Genomic DNA, 23,688 nt, shown 5'->3' with positions numbered 1-23,688 from the left:
AGTTTTGTACATACCGTTGAAGAGGACGGTAAGGTGGTACCTGGCTGAAAGCTGATTTGGACAAGAGGCGCGTAGCCCTCACGTTCGCAACAGGCTTATGGCAGGAAGGGCATAATCTTCGCCAGGGACGTGGCACGCGTCGGTTGACTCCCAGGAAGCGGGATGAAGCGCTACCGGTGCTTCATGTTCTGGCACCGCCTTGCCCTTGAAATGGTTGGTTGCACGCGAGGAAGACATTTAAAAGACATCCGACCGGACAGTGAGAAGCTCGCCTTCGGACGTCCCGCGTTCCGCTAATTGCTGGGACGTGATCACTTCTCATTTTTGTCCTGAATGTGTGTGTGTGTGTGCATGCGCAACATTCACAGCAAAAGTATTTCTACATTATCTACGTAGTTGCGCGCTTGTGCGGTATTTTGTACGAGTTTTGTTTATATGCGTCATTTTGTGTATAGTGTGAATGCGTGTGCTAGATCTTTGTGTGGTCAAGGCGGCGTGTGCGAATTGCTTTGCGGCGGCGAATGAAAATGTCAATGCGTGTAACTTGATTAACAATTTTGAGTGCTTCAAGATTTCCTTGTTTGTTTTACATAAAGAGTTGGTTATAAGTTTGACGTCTTCATTGAAGTGCTCAACACACATAAAAGTGCACCAACAATATAACTATATGGTTTATAAGAGGACAAATAGCGAAATAATAGTTCTACTAATGTTTTTTTTTTTTTTTCGTGCTCCGGTAGAGCGGTATTAGAGCTATATGGGACAAAGTATAGCGGTCTAATCGGTACATTCACGCGTTGCAATAAGTATACACTTCGCATTTTGGGTTTTTGCATTATTTCTACAATTGTGTGCACTTGCTGGAAGCTACGGGGTTAGGGGCCGCAGTCAGGCAAAAATGCATTTTTGTCTCAGCCTTCCTACCGGGCTTGCCCCGTAAAAATTCAACTAAACTTTAGTTCAATTTATTTTAGTGCAATTCAATCAGGTTTTACCTCAGCATGATCGGAACTCGGGGAAGCAACTGGAAAGTAATTTCGCTACGGTTGGGGTTAACAGCAGCAAATTTCATTTGTAAACAATGTGCAACCTGTTATACCTCGTGTGGCACAGGCAAAAAAGAATTTTTTTTTTCAATTTTTTTTTTTCAATTATTTATTTACAGTTTTGTATACAATGTGCCTGAATCTCGAACCTGAGTACATCTCAGCTCCAATCGCGTGACCTACAACTCAAGTAGTTTCTAAGAAAACAAACTCTAGAACGCCATTATACACCAATGAGTTAAGTGTCACTGGCGCATACTGCCCGTCGAGCTCGAAGCGTTCACCGTATAACTTAGCAGACGCCACGCCCGTCTGTTGCTGGGCATGCAGGCACCTTCTAAAATATTTTAAACTGCGGGCTGTGCGTAGATGCTGTAGCGCGTTTTGCGCTCTTTTAGATTATTTACCGCCCAATATTCCTGCTCTTTCGCAGATATTTGCGTAAAATCGAACAAAATGTCCTATTCTGTGGGCGGGGGCGGGCAGAAAAAATGTGTACGTGTTGATTTTTTTTTTTTTTTTCGGATCCATTTTTTGTGGATTATATATTGTATTCAGTTAAGATCTAAAAAAAAGTTTGAGGCATTGCGCCGAAGAGCAATTCTGAAGACTAGTTTAGCGAGGAAAAGGAGGGGGCTGCTTTTTACCAAAACACAATCGAAGAATCAATTTTGAGAGCACGGTGCGGCGTCGGATGGAAAGCTCTCTTTATCCGACCGAGACCTGGTTTATTTTGCCACTTTGTAGCTCACGCTTTGTACCCAGGTGCTCTTTCGCGTTCGTTACATATTTGTTTTGTTGAGTTTCACTTCATTGTATCTTGCCCTCTTCTCATAATTGAAAGCGGTTTCATCTCACCCGGCAGCCGACGCACGCCGGAACAACTGGAATCATTTTTGGCTGCCTCTTTCTTTCAGGGTTCGTGTGTTTTATTTATTGTTTTAGAGTTTGTTGTTGGTCGAAGGCTTCTGAGATCGGCTTCATCTTGAGAGCGGCATGTAGGTGGAAGCAAGAGAGGCCGCTCTTAGTGGCGTTGCCAACTTCTCTCAGAACGAAGTTTTTTACGTTCTTCATTATCTGCAAGAAACTCGAACTTCATTCGGCGCCTACAAAATAAAATAAAATAAACGGCGTAACAACAGCACCAAAGAAAGAAAGGCCCACTTAAAAAGCTTGTGTGCCGCCGTCGAGACAGATCGGCTTATCTTTGTTTCCGAATCGGTTCAGGATGCTGCAAGTTTTTTGTTAAACTCCAAAACGCACAGAAAGTTTTCAGCGTTGTGTTCGTACGGTCAACTCCAGGTATAGTCACAATCGTTGTTCCCGGGTTAGACGTCGCTATAAGTGGAGTCTTCTGTGCCCTGTTTTTTTTTTTTTAGTTGAAACACTGCGTGCACTACTAAAATGAAAGCTGTCTAAAGCGCGCATGCCTAGAACGTTCATCTTGCAGTGTGTAACTTAATAAAAAACAGCTGAATATAAACGCATCAACTTAGGGTACATCACTCTTATATGACGTGGTAGAAGGAATTGCGTACAAGAAATTGCGTTTTGCTTATGACCGAGTTCTTTCGGTCTCTTACGACAAGAAACAAAACTGCTACGTTGGCGCCATCTACGAGGTGACCTGTGAACTGCATTTCACTGGAGCGAAGGTTTTTCGAGGTATTAACGTGATCATATGTAGGTACGATCGCTTAGAAAGTGTCAACTTTCTAAGCGATCGAAGGCACGAGGCCTTCGAAATAAAAGAAAAGGGCAAGGACTGCATTAGTGACACGTCTGTGTCACTATCGGCAAAAGAGCACACTTTTCTACGAAGGGGGCTACACCGGACGTAGTATGACTGTGTTGTTTTCCATGAGTATATAAGAGAGTGGTTTTTTCAAAAACGCTAGTTGCGAGTGCGCCTTGTTCACGTCTCCTTTCTTGTATCTTGTTCTTGTGTATTTTCGGCGCCCTGAAAGTTATCATGAACCAACTAGCCCAGATTGCCATTCTCATTAGAAAGTGTCGTTTGTAACATTGTCATAAGGTTTCAAGCCAACAAAAGGACGAAGAAAAGAACGATGAGCAAAAAAAAAAGGGGGAAGTATACTCAAATGTCAAGTGTTCCACCGCTGTCCGATAGATCTCACAAGCGTGTTTTTTCACCTAAAGGCACTTTAAGAGGTATTTAGTCACACAGACAGAAGCCGTCGGAAGTGTATGAACCATACTTGAGAGTAGTGTTTTAAGTTGAAGTGCGTCTTCTATTGCTGATGCGCTACTATACTTTCTTTCTTATTACTGCGGACCGAAGCGTTACATAATAATTACAATCTGTTGAAGTGCTGACGCATTCACTTGCGTTGCTTGGATGTCCTGAACAGCAATTCGCACAATAAAACAAAATATCGCACCCTGATTGCTCCCCAACCTATAATTACAAAGAGTGATTACCACTAAGGGGTACAATATTGTCTAATTGTTTTTATAGAATAAGTTGCGTAATTTATTCCTGAATATCGGCGTCAAGAAAAAAGTGAGTGAGGAAGAATGAAACGGAAAGTAATAGAAAGAAAAGGAGAAACGAGACGATATCCTAACTTCACCAACATTGCCCGATTATTGTCGATTCAAAGTAAGCTACAATATTGCAGCTTCAAAGTAGGCTACAATATAGTAAACATATATAAAGAAAAAGACGGTGTGAAGAGACCAACTGGGCGGAGGAGGTCAGTTTGTCGTCCGCTGATCGACCAGTTTGTCGTCCGCTGATCGACCGAATTACACCCACATCCGGAGACAAGAATTAGTCCGAATCCCGTCATAATTTACAAGGCGCCTTTTTGTTTCCCGACAAGAATGATTGGTATGAAAATGAAAATGGCCTGTCAACAATTCAAGGGGGTGTTGTGTCGAATAACGTAACAGCGCACAACAAGAGAAACACCCACAAACCCACACACAGTATATAAATATACACTCACTCGGCGCTGACTCACAACTCATGGATTTGTATTGTCTTTACGCAAAAAGACCCACCTCCTTTCGTTCCTTTCTTTTTTTTTTTCTGGTTACATTTTAGCGAATATTTTGTACATATATACCTCTTCGTTTCTCCACTTCCACGTGCTCGAGGCTACTAGCGTTTGCCCGCGTGCTTGGAAAATTATCCTATACGATGCAAGGTCAGCGAATGAAAGAAAATAAATATAGGTTTTTCTGTTGTTTTTTTTTTGCCAAGCAACCCTCTGACTTACCCGCGTAAACTCATTAATGATCGCTGTGAGCGTATAAGGCGTTTCCGATAAAAATATTTAACCGGAGTGGATTTTCTCAATGAATATTTGCGTGCTCTTCATTGAACGTCCCACCTTTTTTACTACCTGTTTTTTACATGTTACCTGTCGTTATCTTGTTCTGCCGTTCTTACGAGTCACCTTAATCACGTTCACTTTGAAAGGGAAAAAATAATCTTTCTTTCAGCCATCCCATCTTCATATCATTTCGCCGTCAACTCTGTCGCATATTGAAGTCTTTTTTTTTTTTTGCACGCGCTTTTGCATTTTCTGGATGTACAACTGGGGAAATAATATCGGGACACTTTTATCATCATTCCTTAGATAATCCTGGCAGCACTGATTTATTTTATTGTGAGCATGTAAGCGCATTTGAAGAGTAGTTTACTAGTTGGGGTGTCAATTATCAATCAATAAATCAATGGGTTTTTTTCTCTTCTGCTAACCAACAGCTTGAAAGCCTACTGGGTTAATCACACACTTAAAATACACAAAAAATACAGAGTTGACAAAATAAAGAGTTGTGAAAAAAAGACATGCAAGCACACAAACGTGTATACATGCCAATTAAAAACACATGCATCAAAATGATCGTTCTCCAAAAGACAGGTTTGTACTAAAAATATCGACATCAGTAAATTGCGTGTTTAAAACATGTTGGATACGCGAAACCGGTCATGCGTTTCGAATGAGGTCTGGGTAAAATACACTTGGATTTCTAGAGTTCGCTCTAAGTGGAATGCAAAAGTGAACACAGGTGAGGAGAGTAGTTTAGGTAAATGGTTGGCTAGAACAATAGGGACAAAACACACACAGGGAGAAACAGAGACATACACACCGCTGACTATCAACTAAGACTTCATATTTCTTCTTCATCACTTTGACCCAAAGATTCACACCTTAATTAATGCCAATGACTCACCCTAAATCCTGACATTGCACTACTAAATAAAATACTAAATAAAAGTAATTAATTACATTAAATTAATAAATTTGGCCACTGACACCTCCCTGATCCAACCCACAGACCACCGCCGGCACATATCCCTCTTCTTCCCTTTCACGGGGCCGTGCCACACTGCAAAAACTGCCTTTCTTTCTTGCTGACCGTGATGGAGGGCACGCTCACGCAGTCATCGGCGGCTTGCTCAATGGCCAGGGCCTCGAGAATCTCGCGCGCAAAGGCATTTCTGTGTCTTTTAATAATGAAGACGCTGCTAAAACTTGGCCTGCACCCGCACGTGCGGCAATGGGCTGCGAGGTGCCCAGCTCCCGTGCCTTGCACAGACGCCGCGTGCTCCCTGACTGTCATTAACGCAGCGTCCCGTCTGCCCAATGTAGCAGCTCCCACATGACATTGGAATCTTGTACACTACACCGGTCTCGCACATGGCATACTTAGTACAGTGCGCAGTGTTGCAGGTTGACTGGCGGTTCTTGGCCTGATTTACTGTGCGGCACATAGAGTTCCCTCTGTTCGGTGCCGAGCACACCACCCTGACATTTTGTCGTGCAGCGATCTTTTTGAGCCGGTGGGTGAAACCATGGATGTAGGAGACTACTGCGAAGTTCTCTCGTGAAGACTGTCTATTTCGCTCGGTACTTGGTGATCCTCTTGAGAATTTTCTGCATATTGTCTCACATACGGCTCCATGGAGGACACCTGAGTATCCAGAGTCACGAATCCAAGCCATCTGCTTCTGAAAGCTAGCGTCAGCTTGATGTTTGCATAACTTGCGCAGCGCTGATACGAGTGTCGTGTTGGCAACACTTCGTTTTACGGTTTTCGAATGGCAAGATGCAAACGGAAGAAAACCTTTACTTACACGAGGTTCGTACCTCCAGCACACATGTCCATCCTTAAACTCAAGTGCGAGGTCCAGGAACTTAAAGGGATACTGAACCAAAGAATTTAGTGCCCATAATAAGTGGCGCACGTTCTTTCCACCAGCCAGCAGCCGCCGGTGTGCGCGAGCACACGCACCAAAAATGACGTCACAGACCTCCATTCGCGGTTGAGATGACAGTGAAATGCATGGGCTTCGGACTAAAGGAGAATAAAGACAGGCTTTTCATCTCTACAAGTGAAAGCTACGTGCTTGTTAGACCAATTCATCGCTTACTTTTTACACCAGGCACCACTGTGTAGATGAAAAACTTGTCTTTATTCTCCTTAGGTCCGAAGCCCATACATTTCACTGTCATCTCAACCACGAATGGAGGTCTGTGACGTCATTTTTGTTGCGTGTGCTCGAGCACACCGGCGGCTGCTGGCTCGTGGAAAGAACGTGCGCCTCTTATTATGGACACCAAATTCCTTGGTTCAGTATCCCTTTAATAGACTTGCCCACGGGTAGTTCATGAGCGAAGAGCAGGTCGGGGCAACATTCGTGGAAGGTTTTCATGATCGTGCTCCTGCATCCGTTTTCTTCACTTTCGATGTCTGTGCTGCACAAGATCAGGAAGTCGTCCACGTATCTGAAGATGGCTTTGACTCTAGCATCGTTCAGTGTGGATTGGATGTGTCTACCACACGCCGCCAAGAACAGATCGCATAGATGTAGCGCAACCTTAGATCCAATGCAAATTCCTTTTTTTTTTGGACGTAGTCTAGACCTTCGTACGAGATCACGGTCACCGTTAAATATACCCCGAGCAGTTCCAAGAAGGCGTCTATGCTAATCCCTGCTGCGGTTTGAAAAGGCGTTACGCCCTGTTCCTCGATGGTCTCTCGTAGAATTGGCATGAGGCTGGCGTGGGGAATAGAATAGTACATGTCCTGGATGTCGATGGAAAATCCAGATACTACCTGGGATCCATGTTCCTGAAGATAGGCAATAAGCTCTTCTGAGTTGGAAATTCTGTACGGGTCATCGCAATGCACCTGAGACAAGTGCTTTGCAAGATAGGTTGACACATGAGCTTGCCAGGTTTTCCTCTCGAAGGCAATGGCACGAAACGGTACCCCTACCTTATGTGTTTTGGATGAGAAGAAAACGTCAAGGTGTCCACCCTTCGTAGCTTTCACTTTGGTGCCCAGTCTGGTTAGATTGTGATCTTCAAGCAGCCGCTTAACGGCAAGCTTCCCTTTTGTTTCGTTTCCCATCAACCTGGATGAAGGTTTTTGCTACGGCAGCATTGGCCTTCTCTCCGTAGGTCCCAGTATCAAGGACTACGAAACCTCCTTCTTTAACTGAGACACAAAGCCGGAGATCTTTACTTCATAGTTCTTGAACCGCGCTGCCAAAGCCCAAGCCTGAAAGTGCCGGGCACCTTTGGCTTGCGAAGCACTCAATGCCTTCAGTGATAATTTGTGATTTCTGCTCTTCGTGAGCTCGGGACGCAATGGTGCGAACAAGGGCAACCTTGTCTACAGCCTCTAGCTGTGGTGGTGCAGCATACTTCGGTCCTTGTTCGAAAATGGATGTTGTCCTTTCTGAGAGATGGACATCACCAAGGGTCTGGAGTGGCCACCTTTTTACCTGTTCTTTCAGCAGTTCGAGATGTTGCTCCAGGGCAGGAAGAAACCAGGATTTCCACTGGCTTTCTGTGGAATACCTTGCCATCGCCAGTTGGTTTCTGAAGACGCTGTGAGTAGGGCACTTAGCACGCAGGAAATCACTGAGAAGGCGTTGTTGGCGCCACGTTTCTGACCGGAGTATCTTTGTCACCCGTATGGTGTGTCCTTGCGACGGTGCAACAGCTCCGAAAAACTGCCGAACATCTTCGAGCATTATCTTCTTATCGACGCTGCATGAAAGCATCCTCGCCCGGCAGGTTGTGGTGGCGATCAAAAGGCCCTGAGTCCGTGGGTCAAGTGAATTAAAACATACAAAAAGGGAGCTCAAATAACTAAAAAGAAACTGAATAACAGGCTGAAGTTGAGCTAGTTGGCGCATAATTTAGGTAAATGGTCAGCTGGAACGATAGGGACAAAACACAGACAGGGAGAAACAGAGACATACACACCGCTGACTATCAACTAAGACTTTATATTTCTTCTTCATCGCTTTGACCCAAAGATTCACACTTAAAGTAATGCCAATGAATCACCCTAAGTCCTTACATTGCAATACTAAATAAAATACTAAATAAAATTAATTAATTACATTAAATTACTAAATTTGGTCACTAACACCTCCCTGATCCAACCTACAGACCACCGCCGACACATATCCCTCTAGCATTATGAATTAGCTTATGTAAAAACTGAACATCCCGAATAGACCTTTTATTTAAGGTGCCCAACGTTAATTTTGCTGAAATCGAATTATATTCATAAAAACACTTTCTTCTAAAATATCTGTCGTAAATGATGCGCACAAATTCCTTTTGTACATGTTCTATACTTTCCCTTGCTGTTATAGATATGCAGTTTTACACTACAGATGCAAATTCTAGTTTCGAACGCACATGGGTACTTTATAATCTCAAAAGACAGTGATGAGTGATAAATTATCTAGTTAAGCGAGGCATTATTCCTAGCGTACGTAATGACTGACTAATAATGAAGTTTGCATGAGAAAGTAAAAAAAGGTGGTCGTGCACAAGAACACCTAGGTCTCGCATCTGCGTGGTCCGACAGATCGTTTCAATTTCCAGAACATATACATAGGATAAATTGTGACGCATTCTCGACAGCGACACGACTTTTGTTTTGCGCGGATTTAAGAAAAGATTGTTAGAACTGCACCATTCTACCATTGAACGAAGATCGTCCTGCAGCAAAGTACAGTCAGTGATTGAGGTGACCTCCCGAAACAACTTCACGTCATCTGTGAACAAAAGTAATTGAGAGTGTTTTACGGACGACACCAAATTGTTTATAAAAATAAGAAACAACAAAGGCCCAAGGTTTGAGCCCTGAGGCACTCCTAACATAGAAATGAATGGACGAGACAAGAAGCCAGATACCCTTACACAGTTCTGCCTTCTGTGAAGATAACTCCTAAACCAGGTATTGTACTCAGGACTGAGGCCATAGTCTGAGTTTCAACAATAGCAACTCATGATCAACCTTATCAAAGGCTTTGGACATATGCAGATATATTGTGTCTACTTGGCCCCGACACTAAACAAATGGAAAAAGCAAAATTTGAAAATGTGCACAGATTTGTCTCGACGGATCTGCCTTTAACGAAACCGTGCTGTACAAAAACAAACTTTCTTTTAAAATAATTATCCAAACGATTGTACACCAGCGTATCAAAAACCTATGAAAATTCATTGAGAAGAAAAACAGGATTGTAATTACTAAAATCACAAGAATTACCTGTTAGCGGAAAACAAACAGCGCAAGGACAAGGACAGAGTAGAAGGTGGTAGACACACACAGCGCTGTAGACACACCACCTTCTACTCTGTCCTTGCCCTTGCGCTGTTTGTTTTCCGCTAATATGAATGACCAACTAGCCCAATCGTCAACACTACAGAATTACCTGACTTGAAAATCGGGACGACTATCGAATATTTTCATTTATCTGGAAAGATGCCACTCTGTGTCGATAAGTTGAAGACTTTTTTAAGAACAGGAGCCGAACGTTCGGCACATCCTTTTACAACGAAGTTGGAAATACCATCTGAGCCTGTGGACAGTTTAAAATTCAGCTTTTTAATAGCTAAAAGCACTTCGTGAACTGTAAATCTAGTATAGGGTAAATAGTCATCAAAAGTAGTATTACATGTCACGGGTAAAGGGGTGTTGACATTGGAAAAATATTAGCTGAAATGATGCGAAAACAACTCACAAACAGATTTTGGGGACGTTTCATTAACTGTCCCGTTTCTCAGCGTTATATTGTTAGTCCTGCGTGGTGTGCTTTTTTACATAGCGCCAGAATTCTTCTGGTCGCTTGTTCAGGTTACGCTCCATCTGCCTGCGGTAGTGATATTGGTCGCTATAATCGGTTACAAGTTAAGAAGGTAGGAGAAGCTCCTCCCACAAGCGTGATGCGCCGTTTTCAAATCCCTCCGCAGTCGAAAGAAGAGTTCACTGAAAACGCGTTTTGTTCCGCTTCAATGGATAGATATTGTCTACACAGTGGTGCCAAGTTATCTCCGATCCCACTTTTTAAGAAAGCGACCTTTGAATTCATCGGAGTGGGAACTGAGCCCCTGAAAGCAGCCTTTGGTCCATCGGAGAGGGAAGCTAATCCCCGTAAGTCGTATTTATTTCCATCGGAGGGGGAAAACTCTAACCTCCCTCTCGTGGCTTCCACAATGCTAAGTCAAAGTCGAAAGATAAAGCAAATCTGTAAAGAAAGGCAAGACCCTCCTCGCGCGTTCGCCGTGACGTCACGGAAACGACGGGACGCTATTGGATGCGGAGGTGGCGGAGGGATATATGATTCTCTTTGAGGGGCATTTGCCGCTATCTTCTTGACTTGTAACCTACTATAGCAAGAAGCTTTTGTGTTAGTTCGCGACAGATGCTAAAGTTTTGATACCATAAGCCGAGCCTCGTTTTTTTATATGATCTGTGGTAATGTAATTTTAATCTCAAGTAATATCGTAAATCTTTGGAAAACCACTTAGGGTACTTCTCTGGACGGTTGGTGTACTGGGGAACAAACAAGTTCATGCCATCATTGACTACCGCCGTAAAATTATCCACCACGGAATCTACGTCAGAGCGTTGTGAGACATCAGTCCAATCATATTGTTCGAAATATTTGTATAAAATAAAGTAATCGACAGCGCCGTACGCGTACCGTAATGCACGAGACGAAACCCTTAACCTTAAAAACATAGAAAACGAAACCGTAAGGGGAGGATAATAAGCTTCAGGGGTGACCAGCGGATCGTCTACACGAGCCACTTTCAAAAAAGGAATGTTAGATAAAACCAGATCAAGAATGTTACCGAAACAGTTCGCGAACGTATTGTGTTGCGTAAAATCGTTAAAATTTATGAAGTTAAACAAACAAGACGCGTTTTGACGTGTGCAGGAGATTTCACTGTTAATATGACCATTATTCCAGTCAACTTTTGGTAGATTGAAATCCCCGTATTGTTGCACGCGATATTCAGTAACGTCGATTTCATTTTCAAGAAAATTAAAGTGGCTTACAAATAGAGCCGCATCTGAAGCCGGAGGGAAATAATATGCTCCAATTAGAAAGTTGAACCCGTAACCAGACGGTATCTCGAGCCAGACGGATTCTTGATAGGTTTCTAAATAATTTTGCCTATGTGCATTCAGTGATTGTTTGCAAGCTATCAATACACCACCTCCATATTTTATCCCAAAAGTATAGTCAAGATCTCTACGAAACACACTAAAGGAAGGTGTAATATATTCACTATTCGCAATGCCGTCATGAAGTCATGTTTCTGACAATATGCTAATATCATAATCGGTACCTAGCAGATTAGACATAAATTCATCCGATTTTGTTCTAAGGCCGCGGACATTTTGATAATAAGCGTTAAGATTCACAGCCACGAGTACCCTCGATTAAACTTTCCGCTGCAACCACGTAATGCCGGGAACTAGGCAACCTTCAAAAAAAAAAAAAAAGGGCGAAAAACAGAGCCATCCGGCCAGACGTCCGAGTTGCTCAACACTTGCAACGACTCCTCGTCAACGGCAAGATGGAACGAGTTATACGTGGGGTATTTTGTTTTAAGTTGCGTGTAGATCACTGGTTTGTCCCCGATAACAGTTGATACTATAAATTCGAAGTCATTGACGCTAGTGGATGGGTTTAGACGGGAAACAAACAAGCATTTGGAAGGCGGTGGGCGAGGCACCGCTCTGACAGTGCAATTCTTGGCTTGCCCAAATGAGGCCTGAGGCCTTGGACGGCGCTCCTGGTCGGCGCGCAGGAAACCCGCGTTGTGGGCCATGCTTGTAGACTCACCGTTGCCTGGAGTTGCCAACAAGAACGGTGCCCTCTGAGCTCCAACGTTCCCAGGATTATCGCGGGCTTGTCCCCAAGGCGGGGCCAGGGGCCGGGGGCCGGGGAGTTAACGCCACAGAAGCATAAGATGGTTTCGCCGGCGGCGAGCCGGCGGGTGTCGCGTCCTCGGGGGAAACCGCGATTGCTTGTTGCGCAGCTGTCTGGTTCACGACCGCCTGGCGAAGTTGGGCGATCTCCAACCGAAGCGCACTGTTGTCCGCACGTAGAAGCTTGATCTCGGCTGTCAAAATATTTAGCCGAGACGAAAGCCTCAGCAGCAGGCCATAAACTTCTGACGAAATTGCAGCCTATGAAGTGTTAGCGCTGTCCCCTCCGTTGATGCTGAATCCTGTCTCGCCATCGGTGGGCGTCGCTCCGCTGTCAACAGCTTGTTCGCTGACAAGCTTTGTCGACGGAGGATCGCGGAGCCTTGAACAATCGCTGCATTTGTAGTTTCTTTTTCCGGATTGCGTGAAGACATTGCATTCCTCGGCCAGCACATTAAGGCACTTACAGTGGAAGCGGCGAGAGCACGATGAGCAGCGCAAATATTGCTGTCTGCCGTAAAACGGGGCGGAGCAGCAACTGCACTGATCCAAACTCAGCGCCATTCGCGCGTCCAATGCGCCAAATGGCGCTTAAACGAGTAAAAATTAATAAATAGCGGAATATACAATTGCACGTAATTTTTAAGTCGTCGTGACGTGTAGGTGTTTACTTCGTTCTGTCAATTTTTGTCGGTGTAGATTGTGTTTTTGGTTATTAATTTTGATCTGATTACGAGAAACTCTAATCCTCAGCCATCAAATAACTATGGCCATAGTAAAACCCACTGCCTCCATATTTTGTTTCACCTTAATCCCTGATGCAGCTTACGCAAAGACGTGATGAGATCAATTAGGGAAGTTCAAAGCTCACCATTATGGTCTTAGTCATGTTTTTGGGAGTGTTCCATAATTGCTGAATCAACAATGAACAGAGAAGGCCGAGGGATTCGCATTTTTTACGTTGCCTCATTGGAGCTATCCCCTCATGGCGTCGCACGTGTGGATTTCAGCTGAAACAAAGTACAGTCGCACGCTCGTCTACCAAATTAGGAGCGGAATCAGAGTGCCCGAAAAAGCGTCGAATTCATTTTCAAAATGAAAAAAAAAAAATCCACAAGAGAAGAGTTTTGCTCATATTTGTGTGCTGTAAAGTTCCTATGTACTCCGCATGTACTGGTGTAGTTTAACACTTTGGTTAAATGTGTTGCCCAATAAACTTCACATCAGTGTGTTTACCTATTTTTGAGAAGTTAGTTCTTATGTCCAAACCTTTCTTAAACCTGCGTTATAAATAGCCTAGAATTGTCGACAATATCATGCAGTATACAATAAATTATACATGATGGTTGAAACCTGAAACTGGTTTGAAAAACGGAAACTCGGGAAAGGGGAAGAACAGGGGACAGACAACGTTTAAGACGTTGTCTGTCCCTTGTTCTTCCTCCTTCACGAGTTTCAGTTTTTCAAACCACAGTCTCAAGTTTCAGTCAGCATGTATAACTTAAAAAAGCTCGCCTGCACTTTAACCGTTTCTTCATTGACAACGAATTAATTTATCCCATCGTCTTCCCCAAGAAAGAGGAGTTGTAAAAATGGTTAATGCAGTGAGTTCCTCTTTTAATAAATGATTTCCTTTTCCTTGATGCGGTTGCTTCGCTTTCACCACAGTTTTGTATGTCGATATTTTTGTTCTTTGTGTTTCTAGTTCTTAAATTTTAGACGTTCGTGCGTTTATGAAAATAGCATGCCTACACACCCTTACAAAAATATATTTCAAGCAGTCTATAAAAATTCTATCCACATTTTAACAACTATTAACTTTCTATCCAGTCACATTCTATCGACTGTATAGATTTATTGCTGCCATATGTCTAACCACGACTGTATAGATTTACTGTTGCCATATGTCTGCAAAAATTGTATAGTTTAGACGTGATAGAATAATAAGATGAAATACGGAGAAGCGACATAACACCCTGTTGGAACCTCCTTGCGGAGGCTGCTTTTCCGAATGAATGTAAGAATGTATTAGGATTAACATAAAAGTAATGTTCAGACTCTTATTCCTAGAAAATATCGCCAGTTTTCAATTGAAAAAGGACAAAAATGTCGTTAGAATCTATTTGTTTTTCATGCAATTTCTTTGCACTAATTTTTATAAAACTTTTGCAGAAAAAAAACAACGTGCGAAAAGGCATAAATATTGAATAAAAAGGTGTATACTTTTTTTTAGAATATCTATAGCCTCCATACACTATTCTATACAAATATTTTGTAGAAAGTGGAGAAATATTTTTGCAAGCGTGTTTGAAAGAACATTTTCAGTATATTGTTTGCTTTTGAAGTTCAGCTGCCACAATATATATCAAACTCTTTAGTGGCTTCTTAATCACACCAAATTCCACGAGAAATCCGAAAGTCCGCGAAGGTGCCCATTTATCTCATTTCGACGTGAGAGCTTAAGGTGGATGGCCAGGTGAGACCTACAGGATCACCTAAAGACAGTCCTCGTCATGTCTTAGAACACTCGCGAAATATTTATTTTAAACATTTTCCCTTGTCGTCTTTGACGCTGCTTCATATATCTGTTTACAGTCGCGTCAGTGTCCTTACGCAACTTTCAGAGTAGGGGTAAGAGCTCCGTTTTCAAAAGAAGTGCTCGTTCAATCTAACCGCTATTCCCTGCAAATCAGGTTGGAGGCTTTGAAAGAAAACTTGCAGAAATTAAATTAAACCGTCTAAAACGCAAGTCTCGAATTCTTGCGGGCCACTCAAGTACTGTCCGAAAGCACTTCTGAAGGCGAGTTCCTCAATAAAGCATCAGCGATTACTGCGCAAGCACAAACCCCATACCGCTGCTCCAAAGCAAAACACGTGAATGCACATACACTCCTCTGCTGTAATGCTTCGGCTCGGCAGAGTACAAATAAATAAATAAACAAAATAAAATATAATGTTTTTTTATTTTTATTTTATTTTTTGGCAAACGCGCACGCACATATTTCGAGAGCGACGTTGGTTGAACTTTCCTAACACTTGCCGAGGTTCTCAACAAGTGTTCTGCTATCCCTCGTTCAAGATTGGGCAATCCCGGTAGGAAATTCGCTTCACCAATTCAGATTTGTCTCCCGACTTTTATTCAATTCATGTACTTCTAAAATGTCGGAGAAGCTAAACGGTGAAGCCCCGCTTCCATCTGGCCTACGTTTCCTGTGCGCCCTGTCTGAAGCTCAAGACCTTTTTATGATGAAGTCCTATAAGACTTCGCGTGCTCCCAAGAGGCGAATTATGCGAAGGAGGCTGTAATATTGGCGTATATAAACGCATGGTTGAAAAGTGGGCGCTTGTGTGTTTATGCATTTAGGCGAATTCTGGTTTTAATTTGTTTAATAATAATCATAAATTCAAGAGCTTTGTATTGTTTACTGCCTACAAAAGCGGACTAACATATACATTAAAAAATACTTGCAAGCAACAGTGGCAGAACACTGACCGAATTTCAACGTGGTGCCTCAAATTATGAAGTGCCGAGAGCATCAAGTTATTGGTTATACGTACTGGCGTCCAAATTGACAAAAGACGGCGTTGTTTGGTTTTTGAACAAGCTTTCACGACAAGCTTTGTTTTAGTGGCAATTGCGTGCACCAGTACTCCGATAGGAAAATATAAAGTATTGAATAAGTCTGAACTTATTTGTAAAGCAGCTAAAGTTTACAATGGTGGTTTCTGCCGGATCATGTAATTCAGCCCCAAATTAAAACCAAATATGTACTTCGATGGCTCTGTTCTAGATCACACAAAAAGGGATGTGTTGCAGAACGCGCTTCAAAATCGCAAACCGAACCTTTAAATAGAAAAGTAAAAACACTCCTGGACGAAATGTCAATTTTTATTTTATATTTTTTTTTTAGCAGCACCAAGTTTCTAGAAAAAAGAGCGTACTTTTTGTACGTGCGAGCGCGGAAGCACATATTACGTACCGCCTCGCCACGCTCAGTTTGAGACGCGTCCACGATTGTTCGGCCATGCATTTAAAAAAAAAAGAATAAAAAAAAAGACATTGCGAATTAAACAAAATAGGCGGAATGGCTCGATTACAAAATTTGGTCGGAATAAATAACGAAATAATATTGAAACAACAGAATAGTTGTTCTTCCACTGCGTTGCATTTCTTGGAAAAACGTGGCGTGATACGAAACGTAAACTTTCACAAAAGTTTCGTGCGCGCCCGTGCAAACAATTCAATCGCAGTTGCGCGTCGTTCACATAAAAAGCAAAAACAAAATGCACATAAAAACGTCAGTACTCAATGTGATTATTATAACGGTATCCGCCACTGAGCGATGCAAAGAAACAACAAAGAAAGGTTGCACTTGCACTCGTCCGAAGATTTTGCGTTTGTGTTTTTATTCTGTGAGGTGTTTTGTACACCAGCAACGTTGGTAACGCCGAACCAGTCAAGAGAACGCTAGGTTTCGGTGCGAAAAATCCGGTATGAATTTGGAGCGCTTATGCAATACTCGTTAGAAGAACTGCTATACATGAATGTGAATTTTGAGCCTACGCCATCTATAGTTAATGCAGCTTACAGCATCTAAACCGGCATGCGATTCGTTAACTTTCGATTTTTCATACGTGTTTAGAACAGTATTTCTAATAAACAAAAAATATTGACTACAGACAGCTTTGACTAGAATCGCTACTACGGTGATTTGGTAGTATGATGTGATTGTAATATGAGGGTGATCGTATCATCAACTCACTTTAGCCGAATCGAATATTCATGTAGGTTATGAGGTAGGTCTGCTACAATAGCCGATATCACGGCAGCGTGCTGTGCAATCCACTAATGTTCTCTTTGATGCTAAGTGAAACAAAGACAAGCCCCCGTTCGTTTTAGCGGCTCAAAGAAGAGGTGAAATGGCCAACGACGTTAGGAGATCGCAACTGCGGCGCATGCATTTAACTTGGTTAGGACTTCGCCGGGAATGTGGTCTTGGGGGATGCCGCTGGCGTTCGTGGCTGGGGTCACGCGTTCTGGGGCACATATTTGTTGGCTATGGTGTGTCTTTGTCTTCAATGCCACTTCTTTAAAAAAAAAAAAAAAACTTACAAAAGAAACTGTGAAGGTACGTGTCATCGATAGGGTCAAACCCCCCCCCCCCCTCCCTGCTCCCACTATCTTTCTACCTATATAAACTGCCATACTATGTCTTTCGGCAATCTTTCCTCTGTACAATAGGTCCCTGCTCACTGCACGCTACGGTTCGCGCGAAATGGCATCGGCACGTTAATGCACTTTCTCTGGCAGAGTACTGATGCGTTTTCAATTTTCCCCTTATTGGCTAGAGGCCGACATTTGCACTCCCCGCCACACTAATAGTTTTTGCCGCATCCTTTCATTTTAAAAAGGAAAACAGAAAAAAATAGCGAATCGCGTTCTAGCCGTGTTTGGGGCGGATAATGAAAATTCGAATGAATATAATTATGATATAAGTCGCGATATGTGTCCAACCAGTTTCACTATAATCATCATCATCATTATTTTCCTGGAGGGCCCGTGGGGCATTACACAAGGGGAGAGGGGGGGGGGTGCAATAGGACAAAAGAAAAGTATGGAACACTAAACAATATTATAACATTGTAAGGTAGTTAGGTAGGTTAGATAAAGAGAGGGTAATAGCTTCAAAAAATGTAGTAGTATCATTAATAGAAACGATATTGTGATGTAGTGAATTCCAATCCTCGATGGCCAATGGTAGTGTGGAAGTCTGGTGAGAAACAGTTGATGATCGAATTGGACGTAATTTATATAGGCGATCTAGACGCGGGAAAATACGATGGGGAGGTAATAGCCGTGGTTCTTTCGGGTGGCTATTGCGATAAAAAATTCGATGGAGAAGAGAGAGGCGTGATACTCGGCGGTGAGGGTAAAGTGATTGAAGGTTAGGTGCTTGGCGTAATCCTGATATGCTGGTATATGGTGAGTAGTTGCTGTAAATAAAAGAAAGGGCTCTGTTTCGGACGGATTCTAGATTATTTGCGAAGTAGGACTGCCATGGAGACCATATAGATGAGGCGTATTCTAGCTTTGACCTTATAAGACCTCCGTAAAACGACCAGCATACGCTGGTCGTTTTACGGAGGGTGTAGCAAGTTTGAGGTTACGGCGCAAATATCCGAGAGATGATGATTTAAATTCAACCTTTCCCTTTCATACTTACCGTTTGTTGGTCATTTCATGCCTGCTATGTGCATTTGTTTTGACTTTAAATCAAAGAAGCATCAAGCAAGAAATACTTATACAAGGCTGAACAAGAGCAAAGTGAAGGGATCTTTTGAGCAAATCTAAGGTTTGGGCTTGATTTCTACCTTCCACTTTTTTCGTCAGCTACGTGACGTCTTTCAAGAAATCAGAACCAAAAAGAAAGAATGAAAAACTAGAAGAGTACATTGTCCAGTTGCAATCAAGTTAAAACTTTAAAAGAAAATCAAACAATCATTTTGGAAATAACAAAACAAATTAAGCTTTTCGTTCTAGTATGGCGAAAGTTCCAGCAATAAAAAGTTGTTAAATAAACTGTACTCTACAATGACAGTAATCATTTGATCCGCATTCTTATCAGTGACCGGACGAATCGATCGACCAACCTGCAATGCTAAAAAAAGATTATATAGCTAGTTTTGAAGAATTGCTATTTTCAAGCTAAGTACTTTGATTTGAGTAAAATTAAATTGATCTAAATCGAATATATTTGATTGAACTGCAATAAATCTGATTTATGTTGTTGTTGTTTTTTAAAACAGAAAAATTATGATTTTGTTTTACTCCGCTGCGTGTCGCGCATTGCACAGCGCAGACGCCAGACGCCGTATGTCGTCTTTAGACAATCCCGAGCCGCAGCCACACTGTTCAAACATTCATATAAAAGTCGCGTTGAACGCTGCAGACATGGTGACAGAATAACCTTCAGACGCCCCACAAAGATGCTCGCGGCATGTCTGCTTCATACTTATGTATGCTTCAAACGTGTGTAGAGATAATTTGTGTATGACCAGCGTGAAAGAATCGCCATACGAGGGAAGAAACACGTGTCAGAGAGCGGCTGCTGAGCGTCTTTCGTAAGACATTTCATCAGTCCGAACAAGGCTTACCGTTCGCCTGTCGAAACCACAATATGATGTGACCGCACTATCTGGGCCTTACTCACGAATCAGGTCTAGCAGTCGTAGGTGAAGCCAGTTGGTACATGTTAAATATGAGCATTGGCTAGTACATAAACACGAAAAACACGAAGGAGAGATAGGAATGTACACACCGTTGGCTAACAACTAGGTTAAATTAATTCTTCCTCGTCTTTAACCCTAAGTACTTCCTTTTCAGAGATCTTTCGCAGGAACCACGTTATTGTAATAAAGACAGAAGACGAAGAATAGGACTTATAGGCTAGTTGTCAGTCAGCGGCGTTTATGTCCCTTTCTATTCTTTGTGTTTTCGTGTTTATGTTCTTGCTGACGCTTATACTTACCGAATCAGATCTCATTAATGAAGCGGTAGTTTCTGCTCGGTTAAAAGGCGCTGCTTGAGTTAAGTGTTTTTTTTTTTGTTTTTTTTTACCACGCCTCTACAAACACGGAAGAGTTTGAGTAGAAATGTTCAGATATAACAAAGACGACGCGGCGATAAGATAGAAAACTAAAGACAGCGGGAACAGTATTTATTACTTATTTACGAGCACCAGCTCTTCCCCCCCCCCTTCCCTTCCCCAACAGATGAAAGGTGGGGCGGTCACGCTTATGGTCAAGAGGTCCAACGAGTCAAAAGGTCCAACGAGTCAAGAGGTCCAATAGCCACGTGACAGCCGAGTCAAGAGGTCCAACGAGTCAAAAGGTCCAATTCGAGTCAAGAGGTCCAACGCGTCAAGAGGTCCAACGAGTCAAAAGGTCCAATTTGTGTCAAGAGGTCCAACGCGTCAAGAGGTCCAACGCGTCAAGAGGTCCAACGCGTCAAGAGGTCCATCGAGCCTTATGTTTTATCTTCTCTGTTTATAATTATATTGCTATTAATGGCTGCTTGTGACAGTTTCTGACTGTTTGACCTATTTGAATGATTTGGGACAATACAACTGCTACATAGCTATTGGTGACAAGTAGACATATACTATTTTCAACAACGTATACTGTAAACGACTTACTTTTTGCGGGCTCACTATTTCGCGATTTAGGTGAAAGCTGAAGTTTTGGAATAATACGCGGGTTCTAATTTCCGTGACGCGGGGGGATCTCAATATAGTCTCCAATGTGTTTCCATTTTACCGGAATAGTTCGCGGTACTTCTTTTTCGCGAATTGAAGGCGACCCGCGAAAATTAGGTCCTTGCGAAATTTAAGTCATTTACAGTATGTATTTGAGTGTTAAATATTGGATAGTGCCTGACGACATCTTTTGGACTTGTAGAACTTAGTATCTGTCTTCCCGTTTCTCGGTTATAAAACACATTTATGCCATTTCTACAGAAGTGGCTATCAAATTCCCTTCATCTAAAATACAAATGTACCTCAGCATTTCGCGTTTAGCCTTCCCTTTAATGTATCTCAGTATTTGTATTCGCAAATACTTCCCTGGGTAACTTTGTCCAGTCCCGGCTTCTCGTATGCTCTATTAAAAATACTTGCAATCATAGGTACCGATAGGCGCTCCTTTAAATGGTTGCCGAATGCTATAGTCCCCAAAACATAATTAATTTTCTTTCAATGCGTAACAGAGCATACGAGTTTCTTGGTCCCTGTAAAGTAAAATAATTCAGTCTCGGCCTAGTATGTCCGACAAGGCAGGCATAACTTGTCGGTTAGGTACTGTTTAGGCGTTATTTTACGTTACCAAGGTGTTATGAGAAATGTTTATTGAAACAGAAACGCACAGTTACAGATATTCGACGAACAGAGGCACAGGGTTGAGAAGGAAACAACTTAAGTACATATGCACAGACATCTTATATTTTGAACTGTTCGTAATTACTGCACGAGGAGCCCGAACGCGGCAACTCTATCTAGATAATTTATAATGTCTTGGAAGGTTGGGGCCGTTGCTGAAACATAGGAACGAGAAGAGGGCCATCTCCTCTCGCAGCTTCTCGTTCCTTTCCCGGACTTGTCTCGATGGTGCCGATGCCACAGCAAGGGGGTCCCTCAAGAGGGCCTGAATTCGGTTCTGCGACGTGAACTGGGAAACTTGAATGAACTGAATGAGTTCAGCCAGGGCTGGATGGTAGGCGCTCAGCCGACCGTGGAGGCCATTATGCCACCCCTCGACCATATTAGTGGTGCGGGGACCCTGTGCCCCAAATTGCCCCCAAACATCCTTCACTACTGGGCTTGACAACCAAAACCCGTCTACGTAATTCGCAAACTGCTGCAGCCGCCCAGCGTCTAGTGGTGCCAGCGGTGGTCTCGTTGCGATCAAATCCGCAGCGAATTCCAGGCGGAAGTTGTCTGGGATGAACGGCAGGTGGCGCACCCTCCGCAGCCACTCGTTGACCGCTGTGTCGCTGTTGCAGAGGCCCCTGAGGCCGAGCTCGTCTCGCTTCGTGTTGATGGCTTTTGCGAAATGAAAAGCACAACCCCTGATCTGAAAAAAATAAAGACCATCACAGATTACTTCATGCTTATATTTAAAATTTAATGGTGCTACATTCAAAATGTAACGGTAGTTTTCACTTTTCAAGCATTCATTAAAAAGCTATCCTGCGTACCTGTATCACCAATCAACGGAAGGTAGGAAGCGCGATAGATGAGATAGAAACAACCAAAAATACCAGTGCATAATTTTAAATATTAACCAGAATGAAGCAGCATACTTGGCACTTAAATATTACTAAGGTGGCCACCGGAAGAAATAATAAAGAAAAAAAAGTAGTAGATAAAAAAACAGGGGGGGGGGGGGGCAGTCAAAATTCGACGTTTTCACTGTAGTCCAACAATGCAATTAATTTGATACTTTGCTGACCGGTGTCCGCTTTAAGCCGTCCGCTTTAAGACGCATTCATATTGGCGCCTCGCAGCAAGTGTGAATGCGCCTGACCGCTTTGTTTACCGCTGCCGCTTCGATTAGTGGTACTGTTAAAGTACCAACAATTATCTCGCTCCGAGTAATGCACTGACTCTCTAATGCTGTTTTAAATCTATGCAGAAATACAAGGGTGCTTCTTTTTTACGTTAGAGCAAAAGAAAAGACTAACCTTTGGTGTGCTAGAGGTCGTGCTAAACACGTTCTTTGTTGCGATGATCACCGCTGCCTCGTAGTCGAAGATCCAAGTTGTAGTGGTCGCAAGGGCCCCAATGATCCCAAACCTTCGTATCATGGCATCCTTCAAACATGTTAGTAGCACCTCGTACGCACGTACATCCAATGCCTGCATGAGCGCGTACACGATTGGCTGCGCTTCGCCGTTTACGACCGCATGGAGTGTGTAGAGCTGGCCCGGGTTGTGGAACTCCTTTGAGTTGTACTTAAAGTTGCCGTCTCCTAGCACATACTGGGCGTTCTGTAGAGCATCCACGTCTTTGTCGGCGAAAAATATTAGCATCCGCCGACCGTCGGTGTTTTCTTGAAGCTGGAGGAAGGGTCTCAGGTCCTTGGTGATCTGCAGCTCTGGGAGAATTGTGTCAACTGTGTTGCCTTTGAGCACGGAGAATTGGCGATTTCTTGATAAAGCGCGGCGTTTTGATGCGAAGCCGTAACCAGTCACCATTTCACCTCTAACGGCCTCCTGAACTTCAGAGGTTTGCTCGCTGAACCTTTCTTCAACAGACAGCACTGCATTATCGAAGGACTCTCGCGGGCGCTTTCGGTTCTGTCTGATCTCTGTCCGTACTTCCATCATAAAGCGATTTGCAAGTACTTTCGCCACTGGCGCGTCAATTTCCGGGTGGCAGCTGTGGGGTGTGGCTGGGTAGTCCGGGTCCGTCATCATTGCTCCATTTTCAAGGGTCAGGTGTGCTATGGGAATCTTCTCGCCAGAATCTTTCTTTTTGCTGAGTCGGTGGCAGCTGAGGCACCTGTAGTACTTGACTTCGGGGTTTCTAGGATTCACTCCCTTGAAAGAAAACTCCAAGACGACGTTGGCCCATCAACGACTTTGATACTGAATAACCGGCCACTTGGAACGGTGATTCGATGGTACAAACGAAGGCAATCCAAAGTTTCGCGACATAGCAGTGGAGGGTTTCACTCACGGTTCGGCAATGAAGCTGGCGGTGGTCGTTATTGAGTATGGTCAAAGCGAACGACAACACTCAGCACGAGGTGTAACCAGCCCCACAAACCAGAAAATAGAGAAGAGGAATAAAATAAAACACGAAAAACCTTGTTTCATCAAAGTATCAGAAAAATTACCTCTGCCAGAAAACCC

At 43.1% G+C, this 23,688-nt stretch overlaps 1 protein-coding gene across 1 annotated transcript in view; it reads right to left on the bottom strand.

Annotated features, from left to right (window-relative positions):
- The window catches only part of LOC121835050, a 76,664-nt gene extending 53,636 nt beyond the window's left edge, over positions 1–23,028 (bottom strand). The window contains exons 1-2 of the mRNA XM_042288970.1: positions 22,516–23,028; positions 21,735–21,905 (exon numbers count right to left, since the gene is read on the bottom strand). Coding sequence (XP_042144904.1) covers positions 21,735–21,905; positions 22,516–23,028 — 684 coding nt within the window. The remainder of the gene's footprint in view (positions 1–21,734; positions 21,906–22,515) is intronic.
- Positions 23,029–23,688: the final 660 nt, after the last annotated feature.

The sequence above is a fragment of the Ixodes scapularis genome, unplaced genomic scaffold (genome assembly GCF_016920785.2).
Source record: "Ixodes scapularis isolate PalLabHiFi unplaced genomic scaffold, ASM1692078v2 PGA_scaffold11__112_contigs__length_91849675, whole genome shotgun sequence".
In the NCBI taxonomy this organism is placed as follows: Eukaryota; Metazoa; Arthropoda; class Arachnida; order Ixodida; family Ixodidae; genus Ixodes; species Ixodes scapularis.
Note: the sequence above shows the minus strand (reverse complement) of the source record. Positions and strands in the feature narration are given on the sequence as shown.